The sequence below is a fragment of the Dermacentor silvarum genome, chromosome 1 (genome assembly GCF_013339745.2).
Source record: "Dermacentor silvarum isolate Dsil-2018 chromosome 1, BIME_Dsil_1.4, whole genome shotgun sequence".
Taxonomy (NCBI): Eukaryota; Metazoa; Arthropoda; class Arachnida; order Ixodida; family Ixodidae; genus Dermacentor; species Dermacentor silvarum.
The window spans coordinates 302,383,982-302,398,503 of record NC_051154.1 but is presented as its reverse complement, the minus strand read 5'-3'; the positions used below and the strand labels follow the sequence as shown (position 1 = coordinate 302,398,503).

General features: G+C 43.6%; 1 protein-coding gene across 2 annotated transcripts in view; it reads left to right on the top strand.

Moving 5' to 3' along the window:
• Positions 1–14,474, top strand: part of LOC119437259 (hamartin-like) — a 56,461-nt gene extending 41,987 nt beyond the window's left edge. For both annotated transcript variants that reach the window (XM_037704298.2, XM_049660393.1), the window contains exons 16-21: positions 1,744–1,840; positions 6,518–6,755; positions 10,966–11,054; positions 11,137–11,205; positions 12,061–12,169; positions 13,756–14,474. In XM_037704298.2, coding sequence (XP_037560226.1) covers positions 1,744–1,840; positions 6,518–6,755; positions 10,966–11,054; positions 11,137–11,205; positions 12,061–12,169; positions 13,756–14,027 — 874 coding nt within the window. In that variant the 3' untranslated portion in view covers positions 14,028–14,474. The remainder of the gene's footprint in view (positions 1–1,743; positions 1,841–6,517; positions 6,756–10,965; positions 11,055–11,136; positions 11,206–12,060; positions 12,170–13,755) is intronic.
• The last annotated feature ends 48 nt before the right edge of the window (positions 14,475–14,522 follow it).

Here is a 14,522-nt window from a genome sequence, read left to right as displayed (position 1 = left end):
TTTTGATGTGTGTTGCTGAACTGAGACAAAGAAGTCACTAAATTTCTACTAAATTTTGCTCAAAGTAGCTAAAATTGTAGCTAAATCTTTTGAGTGAATTTAAATGATGTAGCTGTTCTCGAACCCTATTACATATGCTAATGGGGTGTAAATTATCCACTGAAGCGTTTCATGTTTGTCTGGGGTCTGTGCAGGTGAGGAATAAATAATAAATTTACCGGTAGTGTGTATAGTGTTTTAATATACTAGTATATCTACGTAACAATGGATGAGGCAAGCTGAAATATTGCATATACCTTCAGATTGTGAGGTTACAAAGCTAGGAAGAATTTTTAAAAACACTGGCAAGGTGATTTTCTCCAGCAAATTTTGCAGCTCTCAACGCTCGTGCAAGAAAAAAAATTTCGACATGTGCTTGGTCATACATTGCAAGCACGACGATGACAAGTGCACGTGATTTTGACGTAGGTCCACGGCTGATTTAGAGCGCATGTGTTATACCAGATGCCAGCCGCATGCTCTCCAGACCAGCCGTGGTAGGTGACGTACTTCGCTTCCATCCCTTGTTCCACCTGAAAACTTCATGCAGTATTGATTTCTCTTGAAGCCGTGAGCAACGAAAGCGTTGTGTTCAGATTCGCATGAGCAAGCCCAGCTGCCATACACCATACACTTTATTGAAATTAGTTTTGATAGATTAATTTAGTGCTCCGGTTGCAAACGTTCACCAATCGAATGTTTTGGTCAGACTGCAGAATTTGCAGCTTTAAGATCCATTCAAATAAGTTTTGTAAAAAAGTTGCAGTTTTGCCCAAAAGGCGAAGTATTGATTGTGATAGCAAATTATTAAATAGACAGCTATACGAGGCAAGGTTAGTAGTTTTATCGGGTGCATAAACTGCTGTAAACATTCGTTTACTAACTAAATTAACAAGCACACTGTCACATGCGCACAAGCACACACGAACACATCTCAGTTGATGACCGTGGACACTCACTGTTGTAACGCTGTTCAATTTAATAGCGTGTTTGTGAGCATTACTTCCCTGTTCACAATAAAACCAAAGTTTTACCAAACCAAACAACACAAAAACAAAATGTAGATTTTTTTATCTATCACTGCTGCGGTGAAAGACATGTTCCACCATATCACTGACAGATAATGGCACTGTTCCGTTACAGCAAAATCAACATCACTTTTATTGGCGTCACTGGAGATGGTGCGCAATTTGACTTTATTATGAACAAAACAGGGAAATAACGCTCGAAAGAATGCTGGTAAACTGAACCTTTTGCAAAATGCTACCTCTGTGCGAAAACAGCGGCAGGCCTTGGATTTATTGTTCCGACAACTCTCAGAAATTGGCCTTCTCGGAAACCTTAGACAAAATTCGCTTCATGATACAGAAAGACCAGAATTTTTCGCCATCATGTCACCTGTAAAGTATCATTATCAGCCTTACTCGCTCATTTTATTTTTATTTTCCTTTTTTTCTGCTCTTCTCTGGAATCTTAAGTCTTTTAAACTTTTCCCCCTCGCTATGCAGATTAGCATGTCATCGGTCCTATGCACGCTATCAAAAATCTCTGCCTTCCAAGAAAGAGTTTCTCTCTTAGGAGCAGAAATCAGCCAGCAGTCTAGCTGGCGGAGTCATGCACACATGGCACTTATACTCTTGCAACACTCAGTGTATATATATATATATATATACATATTTGATATATTTGTTGCGGTCGGTGCAGGGAGTTACAGATGAAGAATGAAGTTCTGACTCGGGAGAACAGGTCTATGGCTGAGCAGATGCGCCACACCGAGTCGGCGAGAGCCACCCTTCAGAAGGTAGGTGCACACATTTTGTTTTGTTTTATTGCGATAGCAATTATATGGACACTCCAAAGCATATTTCTGCCGTCGTCATCGCCGTCGTCGTCGCCGCCGTTGCTGTGAGGTTCCGTATGACGTCAATGGAGATGAAATCGTCGCCGCGCGCCGCCGAACGCTGTATGTGCTAGTGAAAGGGCGCGAGGGACGCGCGCTTTCACGGGAGTGAACCCACGGCGGAGAACAAACGCGCGTTCTGTGCCGTGCTCCCTTAAGGGCTGCAGAAGTAGGCGTCTCTTTCCTCCTTTACAATCACCATATATGTAGAGCAAACGCGCCTTCTTCCGACGCACGAAAGGCCGTGAGGGGGGGGGGGGGGGGAGGGGGAGGGAAGGGAGGCGACGTTTAGCTGCGGCACTAAGTCCCTATTTATATCAGAGGCTCCCACAACAGTCGCCAACGCCGCACGCATTTTGTGCGAGCGCGGGCAAAATGCCGACGGCGTCGACAACAGTTCTCCGTGTTGCCGGTGCTGCTGCATGTCCAAGTTTATACAGCTGATAAAGCTACTATCATTACTCCGTATAGCTCTCTACAAATTTGCTATTGCAATTGATGCTTCGCCTTTCAGGTGAAACTGCGACAACTTTTTTTCTCTCTCTCTCTTCTTGTCCTCTCCTGCCTTTTCCGACTGGAGGAATAGCCTGTGCATTTAGCTGGCTAATGGCTGCCACTTGCCAAGAGTAGATGGGCCACTTTCACCAAGCCCACAACACACGCACACAATTGCTGCCAGTGCTAGAGGCACCGGGCGGCCGTCATAAGGTGCCAACTCTGCAGTGGCGAACAGGGCCAGTATTTTGTAGTGATGCGTTATGTTTTATTCTGTACTAGTCTTATCATCCACTGCTCACGGCCGGCTGATCCCGTTGATAACGTGAGCGGACCGTCACTCCCACTGACCAAGCACGAAAAGCACGAAAAGGCATTAGCATCGAAAGGCATCGCTACAAAATACCGGCCCAGTGCCGCTAACAGCAGCAGTAACAGCAATGGCATGTGATGTAGACGACAGGACAAAGGCGCACACATTGCTTCCAGTCATTTTGCACTGCAGTTTCCAAGGTCTGACAAACTGGAAAATGCATTTTTGTGCGTCTGCTTTTGATAAAGGTCACCACTTGTACAAGGCAGGTCACATTCATGGCATCAGGTAGCATATAAAGCAGAAAACAAGAGCAAGTTGGGATGCAGGTGCACCCCGCAAACAAAGCTCACTGCGGCAACCTAAGATGTTGAACTCTAGCAGTTTTTGTTGTCTTGCTGTGCAATTTAACATTTTCGTGCATTTAATTGTGTAGATTGATGAAGCAGCACAAAAATCACAGATGCAGGAAGACGTATGTCTCCCTTTTATGGGTTTCTTACGCTGCTGCACCAATCGCACATGTGTCTGTACATTCCTCTTCTCTGTCTGTTTTCTTTCTCTTTGTTTATTATTTATTCATTTATTTATTTTGCTATGCGTTGCTGATCTTAATCTCCTAGCAACTAGCCCAATCTTCACTCTTTGTCTGTTTCACGCAGCTTAGCGCCAGTAGCGCACCCAGGACCTCTGCCAGGGGGGGGGGGGTTGAATTTTTGTGGTGTGGGGGAGAGGGAAGGAAGCAAGCACTTTGCATGATATGCAAATTCCTTGCTTTAGCCAGAGGAATCCAACAGCAAATAAAATGCCTAATCATTATGATAATATAATGACACCAAGGATGATGACAATCTGTATTGCTTCAGTGTTTTACTCAAAGTAATTCAAGAGTGAATGAATAAATACAAGACAGTGATAGAGTGCTTTTGTTAATCAGGAAAATTCGACCTCAAGCCACCTCCTGAATTGTAATAACAATGTTAACAGAGCACTGAAGGTACACGTTGGACTGGTGGGGCTGGACGCGTGGGGGGGGGGGGTTACAACCCCCCCGTCGGTGCACCAGGGCGAGTATGAACACTCTGCTACATTGGCGCTCACTGTCAATGTAGGGCACACAGAGTCATGTACCAGATGTAGCGAGAGCTGGGAAGCACGAAGAACGAACATATACCCCGAAATAAAAAGACTGAGCGACTGAGGTCCTAGGATGGTAAAATGACGACCACAAATCCGCGTGTTTGCCTTCGCTGCCCAAGCTCCGCAGCCGTCACACCTCCAGAGGTGAAGACACACAATTTACTTGGAACATGAAGGTCTTGTACATGCACGGCTCCTTTATTTATGCTAGCACAATTGGACAAAAGCAAAACAGCATAGGAAATGTATGTATCGTTTCCTATGGACTGCGCATATCCAGGCTTTCCGCCATTCCATCTGGTGAGGCCACGGTGAAAACAAGAAATGAATGGCCTTATCAGCTTCAGTCATGTTTGAATATAACTGTAACATGTTTGTTTGGATTTGGTTCCACGTGGTATTTTGGCAATGCAAAACAGAAGAAACGATGCAACATAATCAACCAACGTTGCTGGCAGCTGTGCCTGCTGCACGCATCCGGGCCGTCACGTGCCATTACATTTGCAGCGCCGCCACATGAAGGCTCCACCTGCCCAAACTCCTCCGCTCCCAGTGCCTATACTGTGTAGCCTGTGGCACTAGTTCAACAGCAATGGCATTCTGCTGCTGAACACAAGGTTGCAGGGTTGATTCCCAGCTGCAGCGGCTACATTCCAGTGAGTGCGAAACGCAAAAATGTTTGTGTGCTTATAGGTATAGGTGCCACGTTAAGAAACCCCAGGTGGTCGATATTCATCTGGAGCATCACACCATTGGGCATCCCTCATAGCCTGTATATTGTTTTGGGATGTTAAACCCCGTAATTTGATTTTAGTTTAGCTATAGCACTGCATTTCTGCACCAGCTGTCTCAGATCATTAAGAATAGGGGATGGAAGACAAAATGATAAGTTTTTGCTGACCAAGCTTCAGAGCAGTGACGGACATCTCCGAATTTGTGCAGATAAGAGCCAATGCAATCACAAACACAATTTTACTAATGAACTTTTCTAGGTTTGTGGTTAGTTATGGATGCTGCCCCTACACAAGAATATTTAGCATTTATTGCTGTAGTTGCTGACCTGGAGCACTTTAAGGGTAAACAAGGCTTTGAGCATTAAAGTCTTGTTTACCCTGTAAAGCTTTCTTGAACCAGTTCTTCTTGCTCTTGACCATTTGCCATGTGCTTTTGGACACTTTTTTGTGTGTTTCAAGTTTGTTTCTGTAGTTCTAGTAATTTCTAAAATCTAATATTATATCTTCATTGCATGCAGGAACATTGCTTGGCAAAGAGCTTAGGTAAAAAACTAATAGTAGTGGGTCATCAAGAAAATAAATGGTATTGGCATTACGTATAATCGTACGACCATCAATTCTGTCAACGGCTACGTTCAGTGTTCTATAGTGCCATCACCTTTCACTCGGGTGTTCTGTCAAGCTCTAATCTCCCTGTTGCAAGAGTTATCAGTAATTATGAAGCTTGCGAAGTAAAGCAATAACTCAGACCGCCATTTGAGAACTTTAAGTGCTGTACCCAAATAAAGTCGTGTCACAATTTCCACTCATTCCTTGCCTTTTCCAAGATTATTCGCAAACATGAAACCCCTTTGTACTGGACACGCTGTCTGCACAGAAGTTGGGTAGTTAAACTGAAATTGCATGGCAGCTTTTCTTTGTGTATGACAGGTGGCACGGTCTCTGTTGGTGTTGCTTGTTTCCATCTCCGAGCTCAGATGTCTTGTTTTCCAGCATTGAGGACCAGCACAAAAAGCCCTCACAGTTTTTTAGTGATGCATAAATTCAAGAACTTCTTATGAACTCCGATTCTAAGGACTGCAATATTGATCACGAGATTTGTTAGATTCACAATGATAGCAATGAAGAGGCCAAATTATTAATAAGCATAATTATTAATTTTTGTTCGAATATTGAGATCAAGAAATTTTAGATGTTCAGCAGCATACCGGCACCAGTAAACATCATTTGAATCCAAAGCCCGCTAAGAATTTGATGCCTTTTGAGAAAACCTCGGGCACACAGCGAATGGAAATGCTCGATACTCATAGGGGTGGAAGAAAGGTGGCAGATCCACATTTCCCTGCTCACAAGTTGCCTCAAGCGCAGCTTTCGGTGGACAATATGACCACTGCTTGCAGTCCTTTCTTGCCCAGTACCTCTGGTACCTGGCACTTCCATAGCCACCACAGTGGCTGTGGCATTGTGCTGCTTAGCACGGGGTTGTAGGTTTGATTCCCAGCCACGGCAATTGCAATTCGATGCAGGTGAAAGGCAAAAAACTCTTGTGTACTTCGTTTTAAGTGTACACTAAAGAACCCTGAGGGGTGAAAAATTAATCCAGAACTCCCCACTGCGGCATCCCTCAAACTCGCTGTGCAGCTTCTGGCGCAGCCTCACAATAAATTTTTAATTTCAACCAGGGGTGCTATTCTGGACATGTTCGCCAAATTCTGCCATCTTGTATACTCTGATTGGTCCAGAAGGCTGCTATGTCCTCTGTTATTGGCCAAAAAATACCGCCATTGCAGAATTTGGCAATATGGCAGAATGTGACTATGTCCAGAATAACATTCCTGGCACTTCCTGAGTAGTCCTGCCTGTGCAATGGTGCCCCTTCCCACTGGTGTCTGGCAGGAAGTGGACCGCAATGCCAGCCTCCTCATGGAAATGGACATGGAACTGGAGACGGCGCGCAGTCGGGCTGCCATGAGCAGCAACTACCGGCAGCAGGTGGAATCCCTGCAGAAGGAATTGGTGGCCCTGGGCGAGATGTACAAGCGGCTGGAGGCACGCCTGCAGGCCAGCGAGCCCCGACCTCAGACCGAAGCAGAGCTGGTCCTGCTTCAACAGGCAGCGCTAAGCGAAGTGACTGGTGAGGGCTTAGATGGTTCACCGTTTGTGTCTGTAGTCAAGTTCTGGTTTTGCTTAGTGTCACTGAAGTCACTGTTGTAGCATTGCATCTGTTGGGTCGTGTTAGTGTTAGACCCAGTCGGAAACAAATGCTGGAAGCTGCTCTGAGTAACCTTGACACAGAAAATTAAACGGGCACTTAAAGAGAAAAATACGCGGACCTTTGTTAGTAAATTAGGCTTCTGTTATACCCAAAAAGCCACTCTTACTGTCAGAGGAAGCTTGACAAGCCAGAAAATGACTTGGAAACAAAAGGCGGGTGATGACACCACATTGAAGTTCATGCACCAACTTGCAATGATGCCATGGATTTTGACGGCGGTTTCTTGGGCCTGGTTAATTGTTTATTGGTAAATATGAACTGACTTGTAATCTAAAGGATCCAAAGATAGAACTTGGCAGGTTTCAAGAAATTTTACTGCACCACAATGGCCCAAATGTGAGAAAATATACTTTGAAATTTGTGACGTCACACAAAGCGGCACTGGGGTCTCGACTTGAAATATTAAAAATTTAAACCTTGCCTTCATTTTCTCTTCTAGTAATCAAGTTCTTTCTGCAAAATTAATGAAAAATAGTCTTTTAGAAGAATACTTTATCTGTTTAAATTGATTTAGCATCCCATTTAACAGCACTGCTTGCACAGCTGTAGCATACCTGCCAACTCTCCCAAATTTTTCATAAAGTTTACAAATTTGGGCTCATTCTTTGGTTTTGCAAATGTTGCATCAAGTATTATAAATAGAGATTTCGTGAGAAATTTTCGCTCATCTGTCCCCTAACCTTCTTTGGGAAGTCTTATGATGGTGACAGGACGCCAGAGGGGTACTTGAAATAAAGAATTGGCAGGAAGTGTGCACATGCTTTCGTACAAGTAGATTTCAGGCTGCAAAATATATATATATATATTTTTTTTTTCAGAGCATTTACAGTCTCCTAACTTTTGCTGTCAGTTGTACATGCAGGTTAAGGAGGCACCTGCTGCAACACCCATTGAACATGGTAGACAGAGCCTCATAATTGCCATACAATGCTTGTCTTAACAGCTTGTAAAATTCAGGAAACTTAAAATATGCAGCAAAACTGAAAGCTGAGCGAGTTGGTACTGATTCATATTTCATGTTGTACTCGTATCGTCGATGCTTTCCTTTCCATCCGTGTTTATTGCGCAGCATGAAGTAGGTACTTCAAATATCCTGCTCAATATTTCTTGCACTGTCTGCCTTGGTGATAGAAATAACATAACACAATAAGAACGAGGGACAAGTCGACAGGACGAGGGACTTGTCCCTCTTCCTTACTGCACTATGTTATTTGTATTATGATGAATAACCAACATGCCGAAACCTATTCCCTTCTGAAGTGCCTTGGTGGCTATGGAGTTCTGCTGCTGAGCACAAGGTCACAGGTTCAATTCCCGGCCGCTGTGGCTGCATTCCAATGGCGGTGGAATGCAAAAGCGCTTGCGTTCTGTGCTTTGGGTATGCAGTAAAGAACCCCAGCTTGGCAAAATTAATTCGCAGCGCTTCCTTACAGCGTCCCTTATAACCCACTGTGCAGTTTTGTAATGTTAAACCACATCAGTAAAATAGTTAAGATAGTTGTGCTTTGCTGCAGCTTTGTTAAATCTCCACCACCCTTCTATCAGCACTATAATACCAAGGAGGTATTTGATGGCTACATTGGCCGAACTGCTTTAAAAAGCACCCAAAACAGTCTCAGCGGTTTTGCACAAAGCGCATTGATTTTAGTAGAAGTCTCCCGGTGAGCATGGAGGCCAATTTTTAAGGGCTGTATGCAAATTTTGTAAGTTATAAATTTGCATCCCTCTTTGTTGAAGTAACGCTTCCACATGTTAATCTACCACGTCTGCACATCCTGCGTAGATTGGGCAGGTGACGTCACTAGGAGCGAGCATCCTCATTGGTTTACTGCGCGATGTCATCTGCAATAGTTGCAACACAACAGTGCCCAAATCTTAAGTTCATGCGTACTAAATTCTTTGCCTGTAAAAAGAGTAAAAACACAGGCGTTAAACCTGAAAAGTGAAGCATGGTCAAGCTACAGTAGACAGAGCGAATTCCTCTTGTCACAGTGCATTGCAGTTTGCAGTGTGATAGGGAGAGAAAAAGCTTGGAGGGTAACGTTTTGATCTTTGCAACTTTGCTGATACTCAATGGTTTTGAAAAATTCACGCAGAAAGTGATGCCTGGAGAATCTCCTTCTGCTTTCATGTTGCTCCATGAAAGGAGAAACAGCATGATAAAAGTAGTACGAGGTCTGTCCCAAAAGTTAATGCAGTGAGTGAGCGAAAAAGCAGAAGAGAGTGTAGCAACACATGGACCAGGTTGACCGCTAGTACAAGCCGAACTGCTGTATGACAAGGCAAAATTTTATGCATGCACTTTTTGCACAACCCATTTTTAGTCTTCGTCGAAATGGAGATTTAAAAAGGATCAATATCAAATTTCTTATGAAATTGGACAAGAATGGTGCAGCAATTCATCAAATCTTGCAAAAGGCCTTTCAAAGGGATGCGTTAAAGAAAAGAACTGTGTTTGAGTAGGTCCAGCGTTTTCGGGAAGGCCGTGAGGACCCAAGATGAGGACGCCCCTCCACCTCGTGCAAAGATGAAAACATTAATCGTGTGTGTTCTCTTGTGCTCAGTGACCGCCAAGTAACTATTAGAATGGTATCAGAAGCACTAGCTTTGTGAAATTTGTCGATTCACCGTATTTTGGCTTTAAAATTTTGAAATGAAAAAGGTTTGCACTAAGATAGTGCTGACTCCCAAGCAAAAGTTGCGACGAATGTTGCATTGATTGGAAAACTTCAGACGACAGCGATCATTGCAAAGGGTCGTCCGCGCAAGAAAAGCGCGGAAGAACAAGGCAGAAATCAGTTATGTTTATCGTGATTTTTGATGGCCACAGAAATGTGCGCCATGAATTTGTACCTGAAGGTCAAACTGTCAATGCATCTCTCCGCATGAAGGTCCCAAAGCGTCTGAGAGATCGTGTGCACCACTTGCGACCAATTTGTCGAAAGAGCGCCACTGGAATCTCTACTACGATAATGCCCCTGTGCACTCTGCATTGGTAGTGTGCTAGTTCTTGTCACACATTTCCATCACTGTGCAGGAAAACCCTATCTACTCGCCAGATTTACATCACACTATGTGATGTATTGAGATAGAAAATGTGCCGTAAAGTGTTATATACTGCAGAGTAGCACGTTGAAGTTTTCTTCATTGTTTCATTTTTGTAAGGGACTGTAACGTGGTTTCACTTCAATGCTTCTCTGCCCAATCTTCAGACCTTTCATGAACTAGCACTGACCATAGGTTGCTTGGTAACTAAAGGTCCACCACAATGAACTCAATCTTCCAGCAGATGGGGTGTGTGGTTTTCACATTTATTTCACATTCACTGTGGACATGGCAATGCACTCATCAGAATTTTGATATTAAGGGGGAAAGAATGGAAAGACGGATGAGGAATCTTGTGTTCTGTGCCTGTTCTTTGTCTCACAGACTGTTGTCCGACGCCTTTCCGGCAACCTGAAGCAGGCAGGCTTGGGCAGGCCAGGTGCTGCCACGTCAAGCAAAATAAATAGCAATTTTCGTTGCATCTGTGCAATGGGAGTCTGTGGCAGACCTCGGCAAAAACCGCTTTTGCTGTAAAATCGGGCGATGTGGTACAAAACATTGTGGACAAGGCCAGCTCATCCACTGTAGTTAACAGGTTGAAAAGCATTGCTGGGCCAAACATTATGGAGCCTTTTTCCTCAGTGCCTCATTGCAGAAAACATGACTGTAAACTTGTTCTTGAGATGGTAATTATTTGTGCATCTCATGTGATTTATGTGTTGTATGTGTGCACACGTATGTGTGTGTGAGACAGAGAGAGAGGTGGGGGTGAAGGGAGGCCGTCTGGTGTTTTTGTGTAGATTTCATAATTGATTTGTATGCACTTTCTGCTGTGTGCATAACACACAACCACCACTTTTTTTGATAACCATTGCCACCCTGTTTTGGCTCGTGTGGCTGTGCAAGAAATTTTTGCCCAGTGCTATTTTTGAAAGTGGTCTTGTAGTTAAGTCTTTGAATATAAATTAAATTCCAGAGGACCTCACCAACAGAGAAGCTGAACTGTCTTTATACTGCTTTTCAGGTATAAAGCACCAGCTGGAAACCAGACAGAACCAGGTGGAATCGCTAAGCTCTCGCGTGAAGCAGCTAGAGGCAACTCTCTCAAACAGGGTATGGAACTTATTTTATAACAATCATTGTTCCACCCCTGTTCAGTTAGACAATGTAATTGTCGTCCGTTCTCTTTGTTCAGGATGCTAAGGTTCGTGACCTCAAGGAGCAGCTTGAACGCATGGAAGCGATCCACAAAGAACAGCTGCAGGTCAGTGCTGGGAACTGTCAGTAATTTCTATGGTGTACGTCTTCTCACAACATAATTTCACACCACAGAAGTGTCTTTTAGCATTTAATTGCGCTATACAATGGAGTTCTGTGAAAATTGCATTTGATGCAATGTGTCCTGCTGAAATCATTGTTTATCAGGAAGGTTCTAGTCAGTGCAAAGTGGCCACTGAGGTTAAACCTTTTCATGCACCTAAAGAAAAGAGCAGCCACCAGTCAAGTCAATATTTTATAACTTCACCCACTAGAATTTCCCATCACTTGGCTCTGCCTCAGCAGCACAGTTATACAGCTGTGATATTGATACCATATGCCAGAAACTAGGTAAACAGAAGCTAATCATGAGTAAACAATAAAGGGGTGGGGAGGAGTCCTATTGTGCTTCGAGACAATGGCCATTCATGCGTGCTCATAAGAAAGATGCTTTGTGAATTGGGCCATAAGTAACATGTGATTATCTCCGACAGCCTTTAGGCTAATTCTAAAAGGCCTGAACATCTTGCATGTCTGGGAATTGCTTTTCCAGTCAGAGTTGCTCAGAAAAGGACATCTTCAGGAATTTTCTTTCTTCTAAACCAACAAGCTGAAAGTTTGAATAGATTCCACCACTAGTAGCTGCTCCTATCCAAACTTCCAGCTTGTTGCACAAAAGTGCTCTTGGTAGTCATTGCAATATTTTGATAAAGTATGTCCCTTTAATATCGTAATACAGTCTACTTATTGCATGCCCTGAAATTCAACCTCTCATGTTGCACATTTCAGCAGAAAAATAATATCTTAGTAAACAGTTGACCCCAAAAAACTTGATCATTGTTGCTTCCTTCTGTCTACACAGACCAAGGAGAACCGAATCAACGCTCTGATCAGTGTGTGCCAGAGAATAGAAGCGCATTTGGTCGAAGCCCGCTGCTGCACAGAGCAGAAACGAGAATCGAGTTCAGAAGGTGAGTGACTCGCTGTTTAGTAAATAAGTTGGCTATTTATGTGTAAAGGAGATCAGTGAGCATGCATTTGAATATGGAGACCATGGTAGTAACGAGTGAATAGGACAATGCAGCAGGGTGAATGTTTTCCTGTTTACTCTCTTCCACCCCTGTCCATGTTTTCAAATTCGTACTCACCCGTACGAATATTGGATATTCATTATAAACATACACATAAATATTGGTAGAAAAAGAAATTGTGATCACGTCTGCGCGAAAGGAACACAAGCGGGGTGCCTGCCAGCAAAGGGTCTCCTGCATAGTATTTTGATGATCCGTTGTCATTTTGCTGTGCCAATACGAGGCACAAGAACAACAACAATATGCATCATCCGAAATTTGAATCATTGCCATTATGCATTGGTGCTAGTGGTCAGTGGCAGTGCCGCAGTCGGAGTAATCGCACAGGTCTGAAAAATCAGGCTTCTGAACAATCAGTTGGCAACCGTATTTGACAATTTGCGAACAAAAATTTGCTTCGCTCTGACCAATACAGTGACAGATCCTGCAGTTTCGATTTCGTGATGCAGTTGAACCTCAATATAACGAAGTCGGTAAAATTGGCAGTTTCCTTCGTTATAGTATATCGAAAATTGTATCGAAATTTGACCTTTTATGTAAATAAGTACAGTCAGCGATACATTTTTTTTGCACAGAAGGTGCCGCAAAACTTCATGAAATATCGAGCAATCGGAAAAATCAAGTTTGAATTAGAAAAAAAATTAATTTCGTTGAATTTGGGAGTCGGTGACAAAAAGTATGATTTCATGCAGTGTCGATGATATCTTCACATCAACGGTATGAAGCGAAGCCAGCCACGCTTTTGCATTCACTCCGTGCCCGCGACCGATAGTGAGACGACGCTATCCTGAAAAGCGCCGACAGCGTGCCATCTCGGCATGCCCACTCTTCGCACATGTGGCAGATTACCTCTAAATCAGGCCACGCAGGCTGCATATGCACTCCGCCGCGTTGACAGCCGTGCACAGCCATGGCCACGCTAGAAAAGGAGACAAAGCAAAAGTCCCCAGATTTCTCTCTCACAACTCAAGAGTTGGGCAAATGCAAGAAAGAATCTTGTGTCATTCTCCATGTCGTCCATTACTGTTTGAGATTCCCATCACCTTGAAGCTCTTGACGACTGTCTTGAACAAAACGGCACCGCACACGTTAAAATTCATGTGCACCCTTCTTGCAGCAAGATCACAATGCAGCTTAACAACACGGCTGATTGTCACTGGTGAACCATACTGAAATTAGGAATTTGAACTCGGAGTAGCTCGGCTAGGGACAAATGAAGCAACTTGCCTACATTTCGTAGTGCTGCTTCTGAGAGGTTGTTAAGCTGAAACTCCTGGTAATTTTGTGTGTGCCGGCCAGTCTTGAATGCCATGTCATGCTGATAGTACAGAGTGCCAACAGTTTGTGTGTACCTGTTTATGAGGTTTTTGGCTGTACGCAGGAAATATGCTGATGATTTTGTGGGGATTTACTTGACAGATCCCAAAACTATTTATTCGTGACACATTTTCTCTCTTTTTACACAGCATCTGGGGGCTTCGATGACATGTGCGCCAGCATGGAGCTCGACGGAAGCAGTCCAACGGTCGACCCTACCGGACTGTTGGGTTCTTACACTTCAAACACTGAGATGACACCAGTTTCCGACATGCTCAAAGAAGCAGAGCAGGCAATGTGCTCTCCTGAACGGCAGCACAGTCCACTGCTGGAAGAGCTGGAGTTGAGTGGCACTGTTGAAGCCCATGAGGAGAAACCTCTGATAAATGTAGCAGATGAAAATACAAGTCACCTACAATGAGCAGCTACAGTCAAGCCTCAAATGTAGAAACATACTTAAATCATGAGGACTTGGATTCAAGGCAGAGCCCTATTTCACACTGATTGTGTTGGTTACAAACCTTGCTAAATACACTTAATGCAGCACATGTGTCTGGGAAATCATAAACTGGCTGCATGTTTCTGGACCTTGCTGGCACTTCTTCTAAAAATGTTTCCTAATTAGTTACTGTTCTTATAGAAAAAATAAAGGGGGAATTGTGTGAGAATTGCGTACTGATGAACATATTGAAGGTGCAGATTTGTTTGCATGGTTTTGGCCTTGCCTGTCAAGGGGTGTGTTGGGCTTTTTTTTTTTTTTTTTAATCACTGTGGTCATGGAGGCTTTGTATGAAACAAGGGAAAGTTCACGTTGATGTTGGCTCTGAGTGGAAATGTTATTAATAAAGTTTTTGTACATACCTCTAAATGCTGGAAGTGCTTTGTGAAATAAATTGCACACCACAAATAACCACAT